General features: G+C 36.2%; 3 protein-coding genes across 10 annotated transcripts in view; all 3 read left to right on the top strand.

The window, feature by feature from the left end:
* The window catches only part of rad51ap1 (RAD51 associated protein 1), a 41,622-nt gene extending 17,261 nt beyond the window's left edge, over positions 1-24,361 (top strand). For 2 of the 8 annotated variants that reach the window (XM_087246766.2, XM_087246767.2), the window contains exons 4-12: positions 18,241-18,284; positions 18,677-18,809; positions 19,180-19,301; positions 19,382-19,459; positions 20,075-20,143; positions 21,295-21,429; positions 21,523-21,699; positions 23,475-23,612; positions 23,719-24,361. In XM_087246766.2, coding sequence (XP_087102892.2) covers positions 18,241-18,284; positions 18,677-18,809; positions 19,180-19,301; positions 19,382-19,459; positions 20,075-20,143; positions 21,295-21,429; positions 21,523-21,699; positions 23,475-23,612; positions 23,719-23,846 — 1,024 coding nt within the window. In that variant the 3' untranslated portion in view covers positions 23,847-24,361. 8 annotated transcript variants of the gene reach the window in all.
* On the top strand, positions 1,829-4,167 carry fgf6b (fibroblast growth factor 6b). The gene is given in 3 exon segments (NM_001009563.1): positions 1,829-2,177; positions 2,606-2,709; positions 3,991-4,167. Coding segments are annotated over 3 exon segments (630 nt in total).
* fgf23 (fibroblast growth factor 23) lies at positions 14,245-15,953 on the top strand. Its single transcript, NM_001009564.2, has 3 exons — positions 14,245-14,504; positions 14,740-14,843; positions 15,512-15,953. The coding sequence occupies exons 1-3, from the start codon at positions 14,264-14,266 to the stop codon at positions 15,941-15,943; spliced, it is 777 nt and encodes a 258-aa protein (NP_001009564.2). The 5' UTR covers positions 14,245-14,263; the 3' UTR covers positions 15,944-15,953.
* Positions 24,362-24,637: the final 276 nt, after the last annotated feature.

Raw genomic sequence — 24,637 nt, 5'->3', positions numbered from 1 at the left:
CGTGTGAACCACCGAATGTGGGTGCATCAGCTTTTATGTATGTGAGAGATTAAAAAAGCCATATATGTGACAATATTTTTAGATTTTACTTGCATATAATTCTTAAGGCCCTGTTGTTATACTTATAAAAGTAAATGCTGCTCACATCAGTGCTGAAGTGGTCAAAAGGTGCTACTCATTTAAGGTTTTGTTTGCTAATTAGAATGTCACTATTTAGTGAAACATGTAAGGATTTTAAAGACAGCTGATGACTAGAGAGCTACAAATGTTCAAGTCATGACTTTAATTGTATTGCAACACACTGCAGTTTGTCTGAGAGCAATTAACCCGCTGAATGACAGCTGTCAATCAATCAATATGTTCTAACAAAACCTGGGATTTCTTAACCCAGTGCTTGGTCAAATAGTAGCTAACCCAACAATTGTTTTAAAAAAGGAAATTTCTATTTTTTTTTAAAGAAATAACCCAACATTGGCTTTGTCCATTTGACCAAAGGTTGGGTTTATACAACCCAGCATCTTTAGAGTGTCGTTGAATTGACATGCTCTTAATGTTGTATTTTTTTTTAGGTGTATTTATGTTTGTATGTTTGTTTATGTGTATGTCACACCTTACTACATGATTAAATTTTAGTCCAAATTCTATAACATAATTTCTTATTGAAATTATTTAGGCCTTACTATAAACTATAAATAAATGTACTAAGTCTTGATGCAACTCTGAAATTTAGTGATGAGTGTACTATTCATATGCAGTGAATAATCAAAACAATTATAGCTCGTTGTAGGATTGGTTAATTATGTTAACATTTAAATGTAATGCTTCTCGGTGGCTTCTCAAAACGTGTGGATTTTGTAATGGCTGATTTCTGGTCTACATTTCAGAGGAACAGTGAAACTGCTGAAAAAAAAACGTGATTGGCGCTTTTCACACTTCCAGCAACAGCGCCTCCCCGTCGTCACTCCAGTCCGGCTCCGCTGCTCTCTCTGCGCACCTGGAGATCCGCGCAACGACGCGTAGCATCTGCTGACGTTCTGGCATCGCGCGCGTACCGAGCATTCCTGAAGGTGCGTTTTCTCAGCATCATCATCATCATCACCGGAGTGACATCAGGAGCTGAAGCCTCGCGGAGGACACAAACATCACGCCGCACGAGACGGGGGACGCTATGATCGGCACGCATTGTGGGAGCCCAATATTCTGGAATCGGGTCGTTGTGTAAACTTCCTGCACAAACAGCCTGGGATGTGACAGACAGGGGTGCCATTGCTCTCCGGTGACAAGTGGACTGTTTTTACACCATCCTGCTAAATAAGGAAAGGACATATGACCACCGTCCCGATTTGGGCGCTGCCAGAGTGCCCATCGCATCCCATGATCGCGCGCAAGCCGTCCAATAAGGCTCAGCATGCGACCCTCATTTCACACGTGGAGTGACAGCAGCGTCCCACTATCATCAGTCCGCTCGCAACTATCTCTCTTTCCCTCTCTCGTTCTCTTCCTCTCTCTTCTTCCTCCCCCCTCCCCTGATATGATGTCATGTAAGGATGAGGGTGGCTTCTGAGGTGAGATAGGGATTTTGGTGAGTGGCATTCTCCACGACCTGAGGCTTCGGAGCTGCAAAACATGGTCATCACCACCTTCTCCACCTCAAGTTGTGTCTCTGCGCTCTCTCCGCGTCCTGCTGCTGCTTCTCTCATCTCGGGCCACGAAGTCCTGACCTGCCTCGCTAAATTAAGCCTGCACCACCATGCCGAGGGAAGAAAAACTAGAAGAGGGGTATTTTTAGTGCCATTAATTTTGACCACGTGCCCCGAAGGTAAACCCGATGGCCATTGCGCAAAGGCTCCTCATCAGTATGTCCTGCGAGGCCAACGCGCAACACTGGCCAAGGACTGCCGTTCTGCTCTTGGGATTGCTCTTAGTTGGGATTGTGTCCTCCAGTCCGCTTCCGAGTAGGACTAACAGGACAAGTTTACTGGAGAAGCAATGGGAGAGCCTGTTCTCCCGCTCCGTGCTGGGGATCTCTGGAGAGAGACCGGATCCCAACTGGGAGAATGACTATCTGCTGGGCATCAAAAGAGTGCGGAGGCTGTACTGCAATGTAGGCATCGGGTTTCATCTTCAGGTCCTCCCTGACGGCAAGATAAACGGTGTACATAATGAGAACCAGTACAGTGAGTTCTTGGACTAATAATAACAGTAATAATACTGGCGTTATCAATCGCGCAGAGTGCAATGTATTCTCTGTATAGGCGACACTTGCACAGTCAAAGACAAATCTATTAAAACACACCGTATCCATTAGTGCTAAATATCTGCGCCGGGCTTAAACATGTCATGAATGCTGGGACGGATATAGATGCCAACTTATTTTTACACCGGCTCCTTGTGCGGCCCAGGAGCGCTTAGAAGCATGCACGACTCAAAGTGTGAGGGATCTTCATCTTTTTGGCAATAATGTAGTAGCCCGGTGGCGCGCCGCGAGAGCCGTTTGCGCATCCACAATTGGCACCTGCAGAGGTTCCACCCACCGCATGCCTTGTTGTTCTGAGTCACGCGGAGCCGCTTTATTGTGTGTAACATGGTTGTTCTGTTTGATCAGGTCTCATAGAGATCTCCACTGTGGCCAGAGGAGTGGTTAGCCTGTGCGGTGTGAAAAGCGAGCTGTTTGTCGCAATGAATAGCAGAGGAAGGTTGTACGGAACGGTAGGTGTGCGCAACTGTGTTGCCTTTCATTCTGCCTGCCGGTGTAAGGAGGCTTTGACATCGTGTGAGTGAGTGTGTGTGTGTGAGAGAGAGAGAGCGCGCGCGTGTGCGTGACGCTTCCATTGTGCGTTTTCAAGAAATTGATGATCCATGCATTTGGCACGTGAGTCGGTCGCGCGACTAATAATAGTGTTTACTGCGTGCATGGAAGTGTGCTGCTGCATTCAATTATTCATGCCTTATAAACATAATGTGCTCTAGTTTGTTGAAGCAGGACGTTTGCCACAGCTGCACGGCTATTGCAAATGATTATTAAACGGGATGCATTAGATCCAGGCACAGCGCCAAAGCGGCACGAGCAGAAGGTCTATAATAATTACCTGCATTAAGCCTATAAACAAACGCCTCATTCTTTTTTATTAGCCCGAGCAGTCACCCGTGCAATGCATTCATCTTGCTTCACACTCTTATTTATTATTTCATGTGTCTACAAGAGCCTTCAATAAAAGCTGAAATAAGTGGACTGAATTATGAAAAACATCAGTAGTGATTTTGAGTGTAATCCAGTTAAAATGTCAAGCTTGTCCCCAGGTTAGCAGGGTAAACGATACACTTGGCAGTCTTGGCTGAAGTTTGGCATAGATGTGACAAGCGCAGTGCATCACTGGTCCTTTGGGGCCCATGAGCACATGACAGCTCTATCCCAAAACTGCAGCATCTCCTGGACAAGCAAGGCTAATTCACTGGCCGGCTACCACTGATCGTTAGAGTGCGATTTAATTAAAAGACCTTTTCAGCTGAGGTTAAGGCATAAAGTTAATGAGTTACTCACAGAACCAAACTCGCCTCAAACTTTCTTTGCAGTCATCTGCATTTTCTCAGTTTGTTGTGTTATGCAAGTCAGACTGTGAGAAACAATTGAATTAGTTTTCCCTCACAGTCATGCAAATGAGGTTGGTGCTGTTAATTAATGAGATCTGACATTTATAACATAACCTTCCTTCATTTCATCAGATAGTTATGAGCGGGACAAATATGTCATGTAGGAGAACCATATGTTTCTTTAGAGTTAGCAAAAATATGATTTTCATAAGTTTGCAGTTACTGCTTTATCTTCATCAAGAAGTGTCTAGAGAACATTTTATCACTGTAAAATATCTTATACGCAACAAGATTCTTCATGAAGACATAACTAAAGATAAAAACAAAATCTAATAATGAAACTATTTATATACTGCTGCATGTGACTGAACTACGCTTCTCTTGTCCTCCTCCTTTCAGGCTACCTTTAAAGATGAATGCAAGTTCAAGGAGACCCTGCTGCCAAATAACTACAATGCCTATGAGTCCTCCGTTTACAAGGGATTCTACATTGCTCTCAGCAAACACGGCCGAGTAAAGCGAGGCAACAAGGCCACCACCGCCATGACGGTCACCCACTTCCTTCCTCGAATATGAGCAGACTCAAGCAATAATTCTTCATTTGCACTGATCTCTCCGAGAGATCTGAAAACTGACACATGAACATACAAGGAACTGCAAGAATATCACCAAATTAGTACTTAGTCTTTTTTGTATGTATATTTGGATAGCTCAGCTTTTTATTAGAACCTCTAAATATGCTATACGTCGCTGCTTCCGTCTTTTATATATATATATATATATATATATATATATATATATATATATATATATATATATATATATATATATATATATATATATACCTATATTATAGTGATTATGGATGTGGAGGCTCTCCAAGCCTGCCTGTCCATAGTCAGGTGCTTGCCAAGTATTGAACAGACTCTGGGATGGATGATGGAAGTCCTCCTCTGCTTTTTTTACAGTGAAATGACGTTTTTTATTACCTCAAAGAGCTACCTAGATGGTTTAAAAGGATGCATGAAGTTGCGCTTGTTTATTTTTAGTTCTGTCTGAGCCTACGGAAGCATAAGTAGTCCATATTTTTTTTTATCTCTGACAGTTGTTTTGTTGTTTTTTCATGCTCTGGGGTTGTGTGAGCACTTAAAAGAAAGCAGATCTCTCTTGCTGCATGTTGCGCTGAGGTGCCTTGGCATTCCCGCACACCGCCCCTTTAACATGCATGCTCTGAACGCCCCGGGGCGTCAGAAATAGGGCTGATATGTTAGCCAGGGCCCCGCGGGGACTGTCCCACAAGGGCCCCGGAGAGGGGCGAGGGGGAGGGGTGTGCATCTCTGCTTTATTTTACTTTTCTCTAATTAGAGAACGGCGTATCATCAGGAACGTTATCTTTTTTATCTAGCAGAACCCCTATTAGGAGCTTGGAGGCCGTACCTTTCATTTGTGAACTAAGACTTTCTTATGTTTTTGCAGTTTTTATAAAGAAAACGCCAAAAAAATGACAAAAAACTGGGAAATCTACAGGGGAACTGATGCAAGCGCACACTAAACATGATAAACGTGGCTGGTTCAATTATACTATTGCTTATCACAGGATTGCCTGAACAAAAGGAGCACTTGAAAATAAGCTTTAAGCATTGCTGTGAATGAGAACGTCTTCGAAACCAATGAAAATGCTGTAAATAGTGACTGTGCGCTGCGAAAGCCAGTAGCACAGAGCTTTGTTGCTTGTTGCCGAAGGCACACTGCCATCAATGATGGTGTTCAAGGGAATACGTGCAGTATATATTTATTTATTTTTGCTTCTGGTGTGAGTGGACTGTATGTGTGTGTGTGTGTGCACCTGTCCATGTGGATGCCTGTGTGTGAGTGTGTGAAAAGGAGGGCAGTGGAGTCTGGCATGTGGCGTGTGTGTTCCCGCACCGGACTCTTCCTGTTGCTGCAGAGGCACTGCAGTGGCACTCGCCTGCTGCTCTATGCAAATGTAATTACAGGGCAGACGCTGTGTGGCATCCAAGCTGAGGGACGCTCACTGTTTTCATAAGATTTTGGTTTGTCTGTCAGTTTCTGTTGCCCCACCCTGGGGAGGCTTTTTCTTTAAGGCAAGACACTATGCAGAATGCTGTTGTCGTTGTTGTTTTCATGCGCTGGTCAGTTTGGAGATTTTGGCCTGTTCGGCTTTTCGTAAGGCTTTGTTTCAGACTAGTGGAAGAAAGCATCTAAAATAGACCTTTAAAGTGCCAAGTTCAGCTTTTTCAGCGTGTAATATAGCTGTTTGGAAATGTATAAAGTCTGCAAAAAGTTGCACAGAAGATTTTGAACTGAAGCATTTATACTTCTGCACTTTCACTAAAACTGTGAACGTAAATCTTCACAGCACATGCAGGCTCTGTGTTTATGATAAAATCATTTGTTTGTCGCTGAGGGTTGAGGAAAGACTGATTTGAGATTCAGATGATTCAGTCACTACTGACTAATCAGAGCATAGACTTGCAGAAAGGAGGGGTTTAGAAGGAAAGAGACTTGTTTGAGAATCATTCAGATAATGTGAAATGTATATTATAAGAAAAGTTTGGATGCATGTTAACTTTTGCAGGAGGAAACCTGCATAATTGTGGCACTTTAAAGGTTCATTACACTTTCACCTGTTTGCTTTTGTTGATTTTTCCTGCACTTCAGTAGCACTTACATCAATTCAACGTTATTCCAATCAGTATTTTGAGGGTTTTAACGTAGGGCATTGTTCATATGTCATACAAATAACCCTTTATTCCTAATAACATGGTGCACTGTAATATATATTCTTCAAAAATATGAATAAAAGAGTATGTTTTACAAAAAAAGTCATGCTTTCTACTTCAAATTATATTATAAATTCAAAGTTTCAATTCAGTTTTTCATAATTATTAGTGAAATTTCAGATAAAATTTATATATTTTTCTGTTAACGTCGTGATAAAAAACTAAAATCCTTTAAAAATCTACAATATCAGCATTAGAGAAAGCAAATGAGGTCATGTTTAATTATATAATGCCTTGGTTGCATATTTAACCTGCCTTCAGAACACCTCAAAAATATTCTTCATGAAATCAATAAACTGGTGAGCTGTAAATCTGTTTTAATGCTAATCTCCTGGGTGTCTTGCCTTAAAGGGGAAACAAAAGGAATGACACTCTTTTAGAAAGACTTATGGGACGCCTGGATGTTTGTTCATTCAATCTGTTTGAAGTAAATGCGGTTGCTCATGGTGGGGGTTGAATACCTGAGCGGAGGCCACACTGGTGACTCTTTTTCAACACACAGATAGTCTTGTAAAAGCCACGGTGCAATGAAGCCTTGAGATTCCAGCAGTAGCACAAAGGTTGTTTCCGGATCTTTAGTCCAAGGTCGTAGCCATGCACAGTTGAGCTGGTCAAAAATGTCTCTCCAAAGCCTCATTATTCCCAAATCACAAGCCCATTATAGTCTGATAGTTTGAATCCTGAGATCTTTTCCAAGTTGTACAGTGTTCAACAGTGTTCAGGTGTTAGCGCTGCAAACATTTTGAGGGGGAATTCAACAGGAATCTGTGAAGTTTGTGCAAGATTTGAGTATTCCCAGACAGATTTCATTCATGCTGTTTATTGGGAATTTGCAGTGCAGAACAATAGAAAGAAACTCAGCTCGTTTGAGCAGTGCTTCATACATAGCTACATGTTTTGCACATGAAATTTTGGTTAAATTTGATGAAAATCATCGCTATTGTCTGTATTTGTCTGCAATATTCTAATACATTTAGCCAATGATTTCATGCATCACTAACTGATAAAGTTTTTGGTTGCTCAAAATATTCTTTAAGCAAAAGTAAGGTGGCGTGCCATTTTACGTACATTTTAGTATACAAAGACTTGCTTTGTTATAGCATCTTAAAGAGATAGTTCACCCTAAATGAAAATTTACTCACAATTTACTCTGATGTTTCTAACCTTTATGCTTTTCTTTATTTTGTTGAACATTGAAGAAGATATTTTGAAGAACGCTGAAAGCCTTTAACCGTTGACTATCATATTATGAACATTTATTTCGGTTCAATAGACCAAGCAGGCACAGGACGCCATCAGATTGACGTTGGACCCGGGGATGTTGCATTTTGTTTGGAAATGAAAATTTAGTTGATGTCAGAACCCAACGTCAGGCCGACGTCAATGTCCAACGTCCAACCTAAAACCCACCTAATATCAACGTCTAATGCTGTTGCAGCTTGACGTTGTGTGGATGTTACCAATATGACGCCTATTAGACGTTAGATTTTGGTGGCCAAATCTAACAAATAAATGTCAGTATTTGACATCAATATAACTTTGGATTAAGATGTGGTCTTGATGCTGGATTTTTGTCAACACAACCTAAAATCAACCAAATATCAATGTCTAACGCTGTTACAGCTTGACGTTGTGTGGACGTTACCAATATGACGTCTATCAGATGTTGGATTTTGGTGGCCATATCTGACTAATAAATGTCAGTATTTGATGTCAATATGACGTTGGTTTAAGATGTTGGCTCGACATTGGATTTTTGTCAACACAACCTAAAATCAACCAAATATCAACGTCTAATAATGTTACAGCTTGACTTGGTGTGGACGTTACCAATATGATGTCAATCAGATGTTGGATTTTGGTGGCCAAATCTGAGGAATAAATGTCAGTGTTGAACATCAGTACAACTTTGGTTTAAGATGTTATCTCGACATTGGATTTTGGTCACCTTCCAACACAACCTAAAATCAACCAAATATCAACGTCAGTATTGGACATCAAAATAGCATTGTACTTAGAAGCTGACTAGACATTGAATTTTGGTCACTACTTAAGATGCTGGGTGCCTGCTGGAGGAAAGAAAAGGTTTATAACAAGTAAAGTGTTATTAAATAATAACAGAATTTTTAGTATTGGGTGAACTATCCCTTTAATGTTAAACCCAAACTATAAAATGTTTGAAAAGTCCAAGCCAAAATCTGTCATCAAAATAATTTGCACTCAAAAGCAAGATATCAGCATTTGTCATTGCTTGTGACATTTGTAGGAAAACTACTATTACTATTATTCTGTTTTTGGGCTTCAGAGCAAATGATATGACATTGTTTGTGAAATATTAATGCAATATTCCAATTTGCAACAGCTAGTGTTGACCAAATCCAATAGTGTCGAGACTATAATGAGAAACTCAATCTTGTTTGCTTCTATAAAAAAGGGACGTTTTTTTTATCAGACTCGCAGTGAATCTTTAAGGACAGACCTCTGATGCAATGCTTTAGGGAGACTCAAAAGGCTAATCGTTGCTTGTTTTTATAGTGAAAGCTGCTTGTTTTGTGGTCTCACCTGTGAGGAGATTTTTCTGTATCCAAATGCGTTCAGTCATTAGTCCTTTGGGTTTTGTTCTGCTGTGAAATTGAGGACTGTATTTAGCTGATGTGCCTCAGAATTCAGATCACTGTGAGTCCCGGTGAGACTTGTACACTTATGAAGACAATAAAACACATTTATTAGACATAAACGTCTAAGCTTCTCATGGATATGCAGTGGTGTCAGCGAGAAGCGTTTTTAACAGATTAAACTTCATCAGAGTTTAGAAGTAATTTGGAGTAAACGATTAATCACATTTTTATGTCTTCTGAATGTGTTATAATACCTTGAGCAGTAAAGAAGCATTACGCTCACATAGGTATCAGATATATGGCAATATATGATAACTACAAACTTGAATTTTACACATATAAAATATGTTATATATGCTAAACATATTTTGAAATATTGCGAAATTAAATTTTTTTTAACGATTTGAATTACAAATATGTACATATATGTTCAAATATATTTCTATATATATTATATATATATTTTAATATATGTGTGTTACAATTTAACATAACACACACACACACACATATATATATATATATATATATATATATATATATATATATATATATATATATATATATATATATATATATATATATATATATATATATAATTGTGTAATATATTTGAACATAATGTATAGGTACATGTTTGTAATTCCAAAAGTATTTCAAACTGTAAGTATTTCAAACTATATGCAAATTACTTATTTTTACTTTTTTAAAAATATAATATTTGTCAAATATGCAAAACATATTTTAAACATTTTATTTTTTTCAAGCATTGTACTTGAAATACAAATATGTACTTATGTGTTTAAATATCTTAGTTTTAATTGTATATATGTTCACAAATGGCCATATATAAATATATATAATTATGTGTAAGATATTTATACAAAAAGTATATTTACATGCTTGCATATTCAGTGGTTACAAAATTCTATATGTAATCTGTTTTTTGCCATATTTCGAAATATATGCAAACTACAGATTTTAATTTTACATGTATATAATAGTCGTATATGCAAAACATATTTAGAAATATTGCAATCAATATTTAATTTTTTCAATCATTAGATTTACAAATAAAATGCACACTTAATATCTTAGTTTTAATTGTATATATGTTGACATTTGACTATATATGAATATACACACACACACATACAATTATGTGTGATAATTTTAAACATAATATATAGGTACATGTTTGTAAAAAAATGTCATCTGTTGTTTTGCAATATTTCAATATATATGCAAGCTACATATTTGATCTTACATAGATAAATATGTTACATTTGCATAATATAGTTTCAAATATTGCAAAATTTGACTTTTTCAACCGTTGGAGTTAAAAATGTGTACATATATGTTTAAATATCTAAGTTGTATGGCCATATATGAACCTATATATAATTATGTGTGATATATTCAAGCATAATATATAGGTACATGTTTGTAATTCCAATAGTTGAAAAATGTCTGTTGTTTTGCAATAATTCAAAATACTACATATGCAAACTAAATATTTGAATCTTACCGATATAAATTATGTTGTTTATCCAAAACATGTTTTAAAATGTTGAAAAAAAATCTATTTTTGAAATATGTTTTGCATATATGACATATTTTATATATGTTATATTTAAATTTGAGCCCGCTGTATATGTAGATTTTTGTAATTGCAATAGTTAAAAAGATGTAATCAGCATTTTTGCAATATTTGTAAATATATGCGTTGCATTTATTTCATATTTGATGAAATATGAACTTAAATGTCTTGTGTAATTCGCATATGTTTCCATATATCAGATTTGATTAGGTGAGACATGAGGAGTGCAAATCAGGGAGCTGTTTGCTTCATTTGTGTCCTGATTCTGACAGTCTGAAGAATGAGCGATGTGCGTGAACCTTCGGGAATCGGAGCCTTCTCATCTGCTGATGTATGTCGCGTGGATTTATAGCAACAGCTGTAAAAATGTTTATTGGGCATAGAATATAGACACCGGTTTCCTTTTAGACGCTGCACTCAAACACTCATGAGAAAAGCGTATGCGCGTGAACGACTGCGAGCTGTCAGCGTCTGAATCCTGCTCACAGATGGAGCTTTCGGGAATCTTCGGGCATTAGAGCGGATGGCTGTTTTTGGATTTGCTGTGTCTTTGTTGTGAAACGCTTTGTGTGGCTGATCCTGTGACAGTGAGAGGAAAGACCCCTGCTGTCTGTGGATACTTAATACAGTCATTTCTGGATTTTGGTCACTAATAAATTACTTCATACATGTTTCAATTAGGCAGCACAGTGGCTCAGTGGTTAGCACTGTCACGACACAGCAAGAAGGTCGCTGGTTTGAGTCCCGACTGGGCTGGCATTTCTATGTGAAGTTTGCATGTTCTCCCCATGTTGGTGTGGGTTTCCCCCACAGTCCAAACACATGCGCTTTAGGTGAATTAAAATAAACTAAATTGGCCGTATGCATATACTGGAATAGTTGGCGGTTCCTTCCGCTGTGGCGACCACAAAGACTAAGCTGAAGGAAAATGAATAATGAATATTTCAATTAATCGAGTAAACAGTCAACAAATACATCACAGAATATATACAGTCAAGCATGAAATAATTCACACCCCTGGCCAATCCTGACTTAAAGTTTAAGTTTGAATGTAAATAATAGACAGTGTGCATTTGCTGTTTTGTGTTTGTTTGAAAGGTTTGTGTTCGCGTCTGCTTGTTATACCTCTCACCCCTGCCTTAGTTATGATTTCTCGCAATGATTTTGTGACTGAAACTGAGGACATAATCATGTGTTTCTGAAAACAAGCGCTGAGGCTATGTATGAATACAGATATATTGAAAAATACTATTTTTTTTCCTTTACTTTTCTACGTATGTGCTGTGCACAGCCGTTTAATCATATTCCTGATGTTAATAAAACTATTTTCGTTCTTTTTCTTTTATTTCATACGTGTGTGCATTTGTTCCCTATTTTAATTATGCTCAAGTAGCAAGTCCAGACAAGATTACGGTGTCCAGAACTGACACTTTTCTAGAAATAACTTCAACTCCAGTTCAAGTCACGCTGTCAGGATGTCCCACTCATACAGATCATTTATACAACATCAAACAGTTCAATAAACGACTCGCAAGGAATTGATAAACCTCTTTTCTGTCATGCTTATTTGAAGATTGTGTCTCAATCTTGATTCATCACAAGAAATCTCAGCTTCAAATTCCTGGATTGTCGCAGCTCTGCATACTGTAGTTTAGTTCCAACCCTGCTTCAACACACTTACCTGAAGGTTTCAAACAAAATTGAAGGACTTAGTTAGTTTGATCTGGTGTGTTTAATTAGGGTTAAACTGAACTGTGCAGAGCAGTGGCTCTCCAGGGACTGAGTTTAACACCTACAGTTGAAATCAGAATTATTAGTTCCCTGCTTATTTTTCCCCTCAATTTCTGTTTAACAGAGGGAAGTTTTTTTCAACACATTTTTAAACATCATAGTTTTAATAACTAATTTCTAATAACTGATTTATTATATCTTTGCCATGATGACAGTAAATAATATTTGACTAGATATTTTTCAAGACACTTCTATACAGCTTAAAAATATATAGCTTAAAGAGGCTAATAATTTTGATCCTTAAAATGGTGTTTAAAAAATTAAATCTGCTTTTATTCTTGCTGAAATAAAACAAATAAGACTTTCTCCAAAAGACAAAATATTATAGGAAATACTGTGAAAATGTCCTTGCTCTGATAAACATCATTTGGGAAATATTTAAAAAATAAATAAAAGGGGGGCTAATAATTCTGACTTACGATGACATCTAGATCTAATAATGCTGTTGTTTTCTTTTTTTCACAGTATGAATACAGAAAGTTTATATTTTAAAAATATAAATATTAAAGCCCAAATTATTGTGTTTAGTTTTTTGCCATTTTTTTCATATTTTGAAAGTTTAAATATAAAATAAGTCTTACAATTAATAATGATGAGTGGAAAATAATGATATAATAAAATTAATTTAAATGTATTACAGCTTGTATATAGTGATATGTAATGAAAACATACATAAAATAGCCATCATTATAATTATTTTGTTTTATAATTTTGATGTTTTTCCCAGAGATGGGTTGCGGCTGGATGGGCATCCGTTGCGTAAAAACGTGCTGGATAAGTTGGTGGTTCATTCGGCTGTGGTGACCCCAGATTTATAAAGGAACTAAGCCAAAAATAAAATGAATGAATGCATTTTGAAGTTATTATATGTAATATTCAGGTTAAGACCATGTTTGTGCATTACTGCTTTAGTCACTGTTTGTGAATGTGCTACAGGTTCCCTCTGCTGGCCAGCAGTAGAAACTTCAGGATTTCCAATACTCTATTTTTTACACTATTATTTTCACTATAGGCCTTCACTGAAATATAATATTCATTGGATTTACTATACTTTTGTAAGTGTTTGAAAACAATTTATTCGGGCGGATTTTAAACAAATTATGTTGAACATTATTTATAATTTTTTTTTTTGCTTGCTTAAATTCAGCCCAAAATGATTAACAAAATAAATTGTTTGCAAAAACTTAAAAAAATAATGAATATAAATAATATTTTTTTCAGTGTATAGCTATTAATTTTGCAAGCGCTTTTATGCTAAATCTCCATGCGTGCACAAACAAGACAATTCTTGAGATTTCAAAGGGACAACCTATGTTTTTGTTTAATCCACATACATTTGTTAGAAGTGTTAAGTCAACTTAGTCAATTTGTGTTGGGACAACATGAAGGCATTGTGTGAAACCCTGCTTTTACTTTTTACAGTGTGCGTTATGCTGATCGAGTAGTGAGTTTCATTGATGAAATATTTAATCATAGTTATATATTGGCCTATATTGGCTTACACATAATGGCATGGTTATTTATCATTGAGAACACCAAATGGTTCTCAAATGCACGAGATGTTTAAAAAATGAGCAGATTTCGCATTTTCTGTTTCCAATGTTATTTTAAGACGTTTGAATACTTAGAAAGCCAATTTTGGTGCCAAATTGACAAACCAATTATGGTTTACCAGTCAATTACCTTCATAACAAACAGAAGGTGGACATGCAGAATCCGCCCCCTCACATCCTCTGGCTCTGGGGGAGAGTGTTGCGTAAAGGAGTGGCACAGGATGCGTTTAAATAGCCGCGCTCACGAACTTTTACGCATCACAACTTCTTCAGCTCTGCACACCCGGCTTTACGCGCTCTGTCAAGATGCGTTGCGCACTTTCCAACCTGCACATGCTGCATTCATCCGTCCTCGCGCTGTGGTTCACGGCTCTCCAGGGACTCAGACCTGCAGATGCGGCCCCCAATCCTTCTCCGCTGCTGGGCTCCAACTGGGGGAACCCGCGGAGATACATCCACCTTCAGACCACTTCAGACTTAAACAACTACTACCTGGAGATCAGCCCGAGTGGACACGTGCGCAAAACTACAAATCGGGGCTCATACAGTGAGTAGCCTACCTGTTGCAGATCAGGACTTTTTAATTCCCAGAAAAAGTTCCTGATGGTTCTTCGTGGAATTAAAAAAATAACCTTATTTTATAATAAACATAATGCCAGCCATATTTAGAAGATTAAGACCAGTAAAGCCTGAGTAGATAAATCATAATTATATATATTTTATAGGATAATGCAAAACAATTTCCTTCAAAGCATACTCATCATATCTTATACCCTCAACAGGTGTAATCTTATTGAAAACAGAAAGCAGAGACCGTCTGGCGATATTTGGAGTGAAAAGTAACCGGTTTTTGTGCATGGATACAGGAGGAACCCTTTTCACATCTGTAAGTATTCATCTATTTGAAATAAACACATTTAAGTTGTAAACAAGATTCCTTATAAATAGTTTATTCACATGAACACGGTGAGTTAACCTGCAACATCTGATTTTAGCAAGCTAAATTTAGCAATGTAAACTTTTCAAACTGTTACTTTTTAATTCAGCTTGATAAAAATGCATACGGTTTACCCTAAAATTGCATATAATTTTTTTTTTTTATCAAATACTTGTATAGGCTATATATGTTAATTTGGTGCTATTTTTAAACATTCATTGGCTCTGGTTATGTTTCTTTATTTATAACATATAACATATTAAAGATATAGCTTTCCTAATGCTCTTAATTAATTCAATATATTTTAAAACATTTTTAGCCTATATTGTAATTAAAATAGCCTATTTTTTCATATTTTTTTCTTTGTAATGTGACTTGCAGGCTATATAATATTTTTATAATGATCTCCTGAACATGTTTATATATTTCTCTTACTGGAATAAATCCACAAACAAAAACAAAAACAGCAATGAAACTATTACGACTGTTTTAATGACGGAGAAGCTACAAAATGTTTATCTTATCTTTAAAATGTACACAAAAACATGTTTGAAATGGCACGACACTGCAGTAACTTATTTTGATTTATAAAATGTGCTTATTTTTCTGACTTTTAGACGATCTGCAATAAGGAAGACTGTCTTTTCCACCACAAACTGTTGGAAAACCATCGTGATGTGTATTACTCCACTAAACACAGCATACTGCTTAATCTGGACGGGGCCAAACAGGCGTTTATAGCGGGACAAAACCTCCCTCAGTCGTCTCTCTTCTTGTCGGAGAAGAACACAGTTCCGCTGGAGCGCCTGCAGCACCGGGAGCGCAGGAACCGGCAGGTGAACCCAACAGACCCGCTGAACGCGCTCCGGTACGCGGAGGAGTCTGATTCCAGAGCCGCGCAGGAGGATGATGGAGACATGGATTTTGAGCCCTCAGAAGGTCAAAACATCTCTAGAGAAACCCTTGTTTCCCCTTCCGATGATGATCCATGGGATCTTCTGCACGACACGAGCCCTGGAAGTCCTCGGATTGCAGCAATTGTCGGATAAATCCGCCAAATGTGACTCTGAGTCTGGACCCGCCGCTGCTTTGCGCAAAGTTAGTTGTGTGGCACCGTAATATCTTCATCATTAATAAATGTTTTTTATAATGAAAGTCAATGTCATGTGTGTAGATCTGCAGATTCTTTAGGCTGTACACTGAAAAAAAGAGCCATTAGATGTACATTTTTTAAGGAAAGTGGTTGCAAGCTATTTATATGAGCTGAATTTAAACATAAAGTTTCAGTTTAGTATGTTCAACTTAACTTGTTTGTTTAAATTGTAATGCATCATTTACATGTAATCGCATGTAAATGATTTGCAACCACTTTTCTTAAAAATAGTAGCAATCCAATGAACCATTTTCTCCAGTGTAGTTTCTGCACATCACTAAAGCTGCCAGCATGTGTTTGTCTTTTGGTGCTGGACACCACCTGTGGAGAAACAATTGACAACCAAGAAAGTATTTATTTATTTAATTACATATGGTTTATTTATGGTATATTTATATGGATGCTTTAAGTGCAGGGAAATGTTATATCTGTTTTACCCGTTTTGAATTAATAAAAGTTTGTTTCATGACTTCATTCACTCAAGTTCATTTTGTAATTAATAAATCAGCTAGGAGGTTATATGCAGAAAATAAATAAATAAATAACAATAATATTGTCGTTAACTCAAGCAAAATGGTATGCTTAAGACTTGTTGGTTTGGTTACTGGTTTAGGCTTGTGTCTGTGCTGACCCTCATTCGCTGGTTAAACATTAATGAATGGGTCTGAAACATCAGTCTGCGTCAGTCTCCAAGAATAAACCTTCCCACAGTTTTGTTTCCAGGGTTAAATGTTAGGAAGGGATTTATAAAGACATTTATGACCTGCTTAAGAGGAATTTAATTTTAGGCTATTTTTAGGCCTGTGTGAATTGTGTTGTTTTACTAATTGAAAATGTAAATGGACTTTAATTTAAGAACAGTTAGGTTACGCTTAGGCTAAGAAAAAAATGTCATATTTAGCCTACACTTTCAGATTTAATCTGCTTTTAAAATATATTTAAAAAATACCTTTGAATTTTATTTGCCCCCCAAACGACATTAAAAATCAGATTATATAGTCTAAAGAATAGAGAAATAAATTAAACTAAGGGTTAGCAATAGCTACAAAGGCTACCTAGCATACTACATTATTGTCTTATTGACTATATACTGTTACCTGCAGGAAAAAAACACTTAAATAAAGTGGAAAGATTCATTTAAATGTGTAATTATTTTAATCAAGTTTGTGACATAACCAAGAGCCGCGTCTGCGCTTATCCCATATAACGTTAGAGTCGCATTCGCAGATTCGACATTTCCCAAAACGCGCAAAAGCTTTGAAAAGGCGAAACAATTTTTTTTTAAGTTTTTTAACCATAATAAAATCCCACATCATTATTACTATATTTTCTATCACTTATTTGGCGTTGAATTTGAACTATTTAATATACAGTACTTTCAACGAATTGTACATCCCTTACATTCAGATGGATTTCCGCAGTTTGTTTTCAGGCGGGTTGGATGAGGGACCACAACAATATCTGTGCTGTGCTTTTTACATAAGACAGGCTTTATAAGTGTCTTTTACTGTTATATAGACATACATTTTGAGTTAGCTGTTTGTTCCGCTGCTTAACGTTCAGTCGATAACACGCAAGGTTATAAAACACTACAGTAGCGTCAGTTTGTTGTTGTTCATAGGACATACAGTGAGATATTTATAGATCTGATTTGACTTTAAGAATGGACAGACCATCCAGGTATGTATGAAAGTTTTCTAAATAAGTCTTCCCCTTTGTTATGAAATCATTTTAATCATACATTAGATTACAGTGGATCAGTAGATTTTCAATAACTCCTTGTGACTCCTGTAACTTATATGGCTTTATGATATTTACATTTATAATATTTTAGAAAAGTAAACATGTCAGGCAAAATTTTTCAAGTGAGACGTCTTCTGTCTTCGTTAGTTTCAAAAACACAATTTTTTTACCATTTAAAACGGGATCTTTGGATGTTTTTTTGTTGTTGGAGATACTGTTGTCCTAAAAACAAACAAAAATATACATAAATAATAAAAATCGTACACATATCTTGGGATAGCAGAAAATTTTGATGGTTTTAAAACCTTGACTTTTCCAAACCACATTATCGTCCCTTTCCTAATATTGATTATATATGACATTTTCATAATCAATCATTTTAAGTTCAGAAATCTGAAATGCTTTATTAAAGGAGTTATTATGTCTCTCTGTCTCTGTGTGTGTCATCAGAAGTAAGAAGACTGTCAACTATTCAGATTTCCAAGACGATGATGGTGAGATATTTGATTTTAACTTGTATTATTATATTACTTCAAAATAATAACTAAGGCTGGATGGACCTGAAAATGTGCTTATGTGGATTGAGGTAAAGTTGGATTTCTATTCACACAATCAGACTTTCTGCTTAATAATACAATTTCAGAAAAGGATTGTTTGGTAATTCTAAAAAGGAGTTATCATTTTAACAGCCAATGACTGCTTTGCACAACATTGTTTACAGTCAATTAAAATAGTGCTGATGCTGTTTTGAAGTCATACTTGCATATGATTTCAGACCAATTATTCAAAGTAGACGATTTAAGGAGCGTGTTACAAGTTGTCACTAAATGAATGTGCAAATATATAAAACCAACTAAACCTCGATCTTATGTGTGTTGTGTGACAGATGAGGATTTTGCCTGTGTGAAACCTCCTCCCAAAAAAGCTCGAACAGATTCTGATTCTGAGAAATCCAGCAAGACTACAAGCACACCTGCAAATGGGGATGTCGATCTCGCCAGCTCTGAAAGCAGAAAGAGGTCTTTTCTACCGAAGCACATTTTATTAGCATTAAATCAATGTGTAATGTGGTAAACGACTGATTCGCTGGTGTGTTATTTTTAATAGGCTAAAATTGGTTTTATATTCACACATTTAGAGTTTCTCCTTTATATTATAATTTTTAGAAAAGTATTGTTTGCTAATTTTAATTAGGGAAATCATATTAGCAGCTAATGACTATCAAAGTACAATTGTTAACAGTCAATTAAATAGTGCTAATGTTGTGGTTAAAGTTGTAATTACATGTGATTTCAAAGTACCATGTTAACAATGTAACTAGCATGTTAGAAGTTGTCGCTGAATGAATGTGCGAATATAAAACCAGCTTTATCTTATTTGTTATTTCAGGGTGTCTCTGGATGCTAAACGTTATGAAAGAGATTTAGAGGAAGCCCTAACACTGTCATTGCGTGAAGCTTCAAAAGCACAAGACGGAGAGCCTACAACTAAGTCAGACGGAGGATCTGCTGGTATGAAGCATTATGAAGTTAAATCGTCTCGCTCTGGAAGTGTAGAGCTATTTTTACTTTTGTTTACTGTATTATTGCAGATGATGATGGTGGATCTCGGCCTCCACAATGTGCACCACCTGTTTTAATACACTGCAGTGCTGATGATATACATCCAGGTAAGTGTTTTGTATTTTTTAGTCGGTCACAAACTCACTGTTTCCTCTTTGTCTTGAAATTTATCTTGATTCAGGGATTCTGAGGGGTCTTGAAAAGTCTTAAAATGTATTAAATAAAAAATAAAAAAACATTTTAAGAATTAAAAAGGTCTTAAATCCTTTTAAACAGGTCTTAATTTTCCTATGTCCATGTATAGCTGTCTAATCTGGCTAACAGCCATCCAATCCCTAACAATATATTTCACTAAAAGTTTTCAGAAATGTTTATTTATTATCTCTATTTACTTATTAATATGGATTATTAACTTCCTTACATCAACAATTGTCTTTAGTGTTTTTTTTTTAAGGTTTTGTCTTGACCTTTAAAAATCTTTAGCGTTTAGCCTTGTGTAAGTCTGAAATTTCATTCATTATGGTCTTAAAATGGTCTTTAAAGGTCTTAAAAAGTCTTAAACTTGACTTGATGAAACCTGTAGAAAGCCTGTGATTTAATTTAAGGCTTCATGATGTTAGACAAGCGATGTTTTATTTTTCTTCGATAAATATTGCGATATATGAACAGAGTGGACCTTTTTGCAGTCTGTTCTCTGAATCAAGCATGATTTTGTACAGCAGGTGAGGATCAGCCTCGTCCAGAATCTCCACCTGTGCTGTCAAACTGTAGCATTGATGGCAGAAGTCTAGGTAATGTATTTCTATCAACAATCAGAATTTTGAAATAGACCCTTTTCACAAGACTTGTTATTATGACGCATTTGACGGTCATCAGCATCTTTAATCCCTAAAAGTTAATAATGTTCAGATTTTTTAAAAATGTTGTGAAGTTTATTTATAAACTCATTTCGAGAGAATCATGATTGCTTGCAGCCGGTCCCGCATTATCCAATTTATGATCCACCAATCAGACGATTCCTAAGCCACTATAAATACCCTGAGTTCCATATTACAGCCATCCTCGTATTGAAGAATCCCCCCTTCCACCCCTACTCCTCCTTCTTTCCTGACGTTTCTGTGCAGAGTTTACACGTTCTCCCCATGCTCATATGGGTTTCCCCAGGGTTCCCCGGTTTTCTCCCACCGTCCAAAAACATGCAGCATAAGTTAATTGACTAATCCAAATCGGCACCATAGACATGCTCCTAGTAAGTAGTTATCTCTTAAGAGCAAACACTATCTGTTCATTAGCTACTACAGCAGGGGAGTTCTCGAGACCTAGCTGAGCTCAAACTCCCCTCTTGCCTTGCAAACGGGAGGGAGCCCCGGGCTCGAGGATCTTATGAGCTCAGGGCTCTCTCCCGGAACAGCATGCCAAATACGCTTTATAATCAATCATCAACTAAGTGTGAACTCTTGATTGGACATTTATATGTATTTATGTAGGTATTATATCATCTTTGCATCAAATTACACAAAAAAAAACAAATTACTGCTTGTCTGAGATATTTGTAATGCAGCGTCTATGGAGCGGGAGAGTAAATCTGACTTTATTCTCTCTTCTGGCTGCCGTTGTCAGTCTTACAATATTTTTTTTTCTTATTCTGAAAGTCTTGATAACACCATCGTGGAGTTTTCCTGTTTTTATTCAGCAAATAGGATTGTAAAAATGATTTGTTGTATGCTCTTAAGTTTTAACAAACTATGATGACTTCCACCACTGAGAAACCCGGAAGTGTGAAAAGCATCCATTATCAAAATGCTTTGAAATTAGATTTCTTTCAGAACCCAGTGACATTGATATAAAAGATTGATTAAGACTTTTGTGAGTAATACATTAATATTACATCAAGAGTCACGTGTAGCTTTGTTCCTCTACTACCGTTAATATTATTTTTCAGGGTTGAATATAATCAGCTTGGACTTGTCCCCTCCCATGCCTTCCAAATGGACAGAATCCTCAGAAAAGCGGAGAAAATCACAAAAAGAGAAGCGCAACAAAGATGATGATGACTACCAGCCGCAAAACACACCAGGTAATCTGAAGATCTGTTATAGTTGAAAGTTCTGTCACATTTATCTGTTCTCAGCACATAACAGGTACAGGTTTTTATTGACGGATGTTGCAGATTCAGAAAGTGATGCTGATTTCACTGAGGAAGAGGAGAATGATGAGGATGAGACTTTCACAGTAAAGAAGACAAAGGACAAAGTGGTGAAGCAGAAGACGGGAAAAAAGGCCACGCCTGCTGTGAAGGAAAAGAAAGAGAAAAAGCAGACTAAAGCCGTGAAGGCTAAAAGCACAGGTACGTTTTCTGTTCTTAAATGTTAGATTTTCTCAGCTGCTGCCTCGCCATAATAAATACCCATTCCGGCCAAGAACACACCTATATTCACATCAAATCCACATGAAGACACTGTACGTGTTGTTTATTATAAGTGTGTGATGCAGTTTTGTTGGCTGCAGTTTTTAATGCTTGAGTTTTTCTGAAGCAGGATGTATTAAAGACACTGTAATTACATTAAAATTAGACATGAGAAAGTTGTATATACAGTATGTTTATTGAACAGATTGGAATTCATTTAGTAATAATCTCTTATGTGTGTAAAAAAATGTATTCAGTAAAGGTTATGCCAGACAAATTTTATTTTAATATTTATTTTATTTATTTATTCATTTATTTATTTTCAGAAAATATAATCAAGATGTCCGCTGTGACTTAAAAAATATATAATTTTAGGCCTTAAAAGTCTTAAATTTACTGAAATGTTGTGTTTTAGGACCTAAATCTTTTGAAACAGAGCTTAATTTTCCAATGTTGATGTAAAGTTGCTCAATCAGGCCAGCATCCATGCAATCGCCATCAATCCATCTCAATAAAACATTTAACAAATGCTTTTTTATTAACTCTATTGACCAATGTGGTTTAATTATCTTCCCCACAATAACATTTGCTTAAAAGTTCACCATGTAATCATAACTTGGTGAGGACAGTGAGCTGGACACATTGCTTTAGATACGTTTAGTTTATTATAGTGCTTTTAAAACCTGTCAATTTTTCAAGAGAGAAATATATGTGAATCAAGTGAATGTATTCAACTAGAGCGTGCTTGATTTAACACGTTATTCAAAATGTGTGGCAAAAAAATTAACTACATAACAATTGTTTTTGCTGGTGTAAGTAATATATTTTCCAACCTTAGCAAATAGCCTGGTTTGAGTCTAAAATTTAATTCATAATGGTCATAAAAAGTCTTAAATTTGACTTGCCGAAAGCTCCAGAAACCCTGATTGATAATAGACATTTAAAAAGGTCTCCTGGGGTAATGCAATTGTTTTTGTCATACATTATTTTATATAATTGTCATTTAATATTGTGTGTTTTTTATTATTTAGTGCATTTATTTTATGGATGTATGTACAGTTGAAGTCAGAATTATTAGCCCCCCTGTTTATTTTTTTTCCCAATTTCTGTTTAACGTAGAGTAGATTTTTTCAACACATTTCTAATCATAATAGTTTTAATAACTCATTTCTAATAACTGATTTATTTTATCTTTGCCATGATTGACAGCACATAATATTTGACCAGATATTTTCAAGACACTTCTATACAGCTTAAAGTGACATTTAAAGGCTTAACTAGGTTAATTAGGTTAACCAGGCAGGTCAGGGTAATTAGGCAAGTTATTGTATAATGATGGTTTGTTCTGTAGACTATCGAAAAAGATTTCGCTTAAAGGGGCTGATAATATTGACCTTAAAATGGTGTTTAAAAAATTAAAACTGCTTTTATTCTAGCCGAAATAAAACAACTAAGACTTTCTCCAGAAGAACAAATATTATCAGACATGTTGTGAAAATTTCCTTGCTCTGATTAATATAATTTGGGAAATATTAAAAAAGGAAAAAAAATCTAATAATTCTGTCTTCAACTGTATATTTTAATTGCTTTATTAAAAATACAATCAGTAAATTATTGTAAATATTTAGAATATTTTTACTGTTATTAAATATTCTAATATCAGTATATTTATTATCCTCATTTTGAACAATCTTTAATGTCTCTCTGTCTGTCAGCTCCCAGTCCATCAGTCTGTCGGAGTCCAGCTGCTCCTGTCTCAGTATCAAAGAAAGCGCCCTCAACTCCACCGATCTCCAAACCTACGCTGTGCTCCAGTCCTGCAGGGGGGAGACTGCCAAAGTGGAATCCTCCAGGTGAGTCTACAGGCTCAGTATGCATTTGAGAATTTTCACTGGAAGAGCCGTATGTTCAGAATCAGATTGTGGTCCTTTGATGATTTTTTTTCTATCCTACTTCTAGGAATGGTTGGCCGGAGTCCCGGTGCATCTCAGAATGGGTCTTTAAAGTCTCCAGGACAGGGGCTGCGTTTAGGACTTTCCCGTCTGGCTCGAGTCAAACCCCTTCATCCTAATGTTGCTGCAAACTAAACAGACTTATTTTAAAGAAATGATGTAAGTCCAGCAGAGGTTTCACCGGTAAGAGACAATCAGCAAGAAGTCTTAAGGGAGAAAAGTCTGAGTTGGATATTTTTATGCTAAAATTTGTTCATAATTTAAAACCTTTCATCCCACATTTACGATGACAGACAGGGAATATATGACTTTTGTTGTGTTTTTAGTGTTTTTAAATGTCTTTTTTTGTCTTTGTTGTGCTTTAGCTTTGTAAATATGCCTGTTTCGATGAACATTAAAGGTTTTGCAGAATGCAACGATCTGTTTTTGTAAATATTATGCAGCACGTTGCATTGCTGCATGATGTGGATCACTTGTTTTTAAGCAGAAATGTTCTGAATATGTGAAATATTAATATCTTTACTGCTTTATACGTTAAAACCACACTTTGCTAAACCTGAAGTATACATAAAAACCATATTAAATGTAAATTTAGCTCATGCTTTAATGTTATAAATGACGTTTTTGAAAATAAAATAGCAAAATACAAATAACATCTGTTTTTCCTTTTTATTCAGCGCAGCATTTATTTTTGTAAAAATAATTAACATCCTTTTTCTTTGTAATTCACAATTCTTTTCTCAGAAAACATATTTCTAAAGGTGCTGTTGACTTGAAATTTGAAATACATATATGCAAATCTAAAAACAAATCTAATTAGTTTGCAAATGAAGTTCTGTGTGATAAAATGAAAGAATGCAGGGAAAACACATGAACACATGAAGAAAGAGAGGTGTAGAAATGCAAGGAAAGCCCAGACAGCAGCT

This window comes from Danio rerio, chromosome 4 (genome assembly GCF_052040795.2).
Source record: "Danio rerio strain M-AB ecotype USA chromosome 4, GRCz13ab, whole genome shotgun sequence".
Taxonomy (NCBI): Eukaryota; Metazoa; Chordata; class Actinopteri; order Cypriniformes; family Danionidae; genus Danio; species Danio rerio.
Note: the sequence above shows the minus strand (reverse complement) of the source record. Positions and strands in the feature narration are given on the sequence as shown.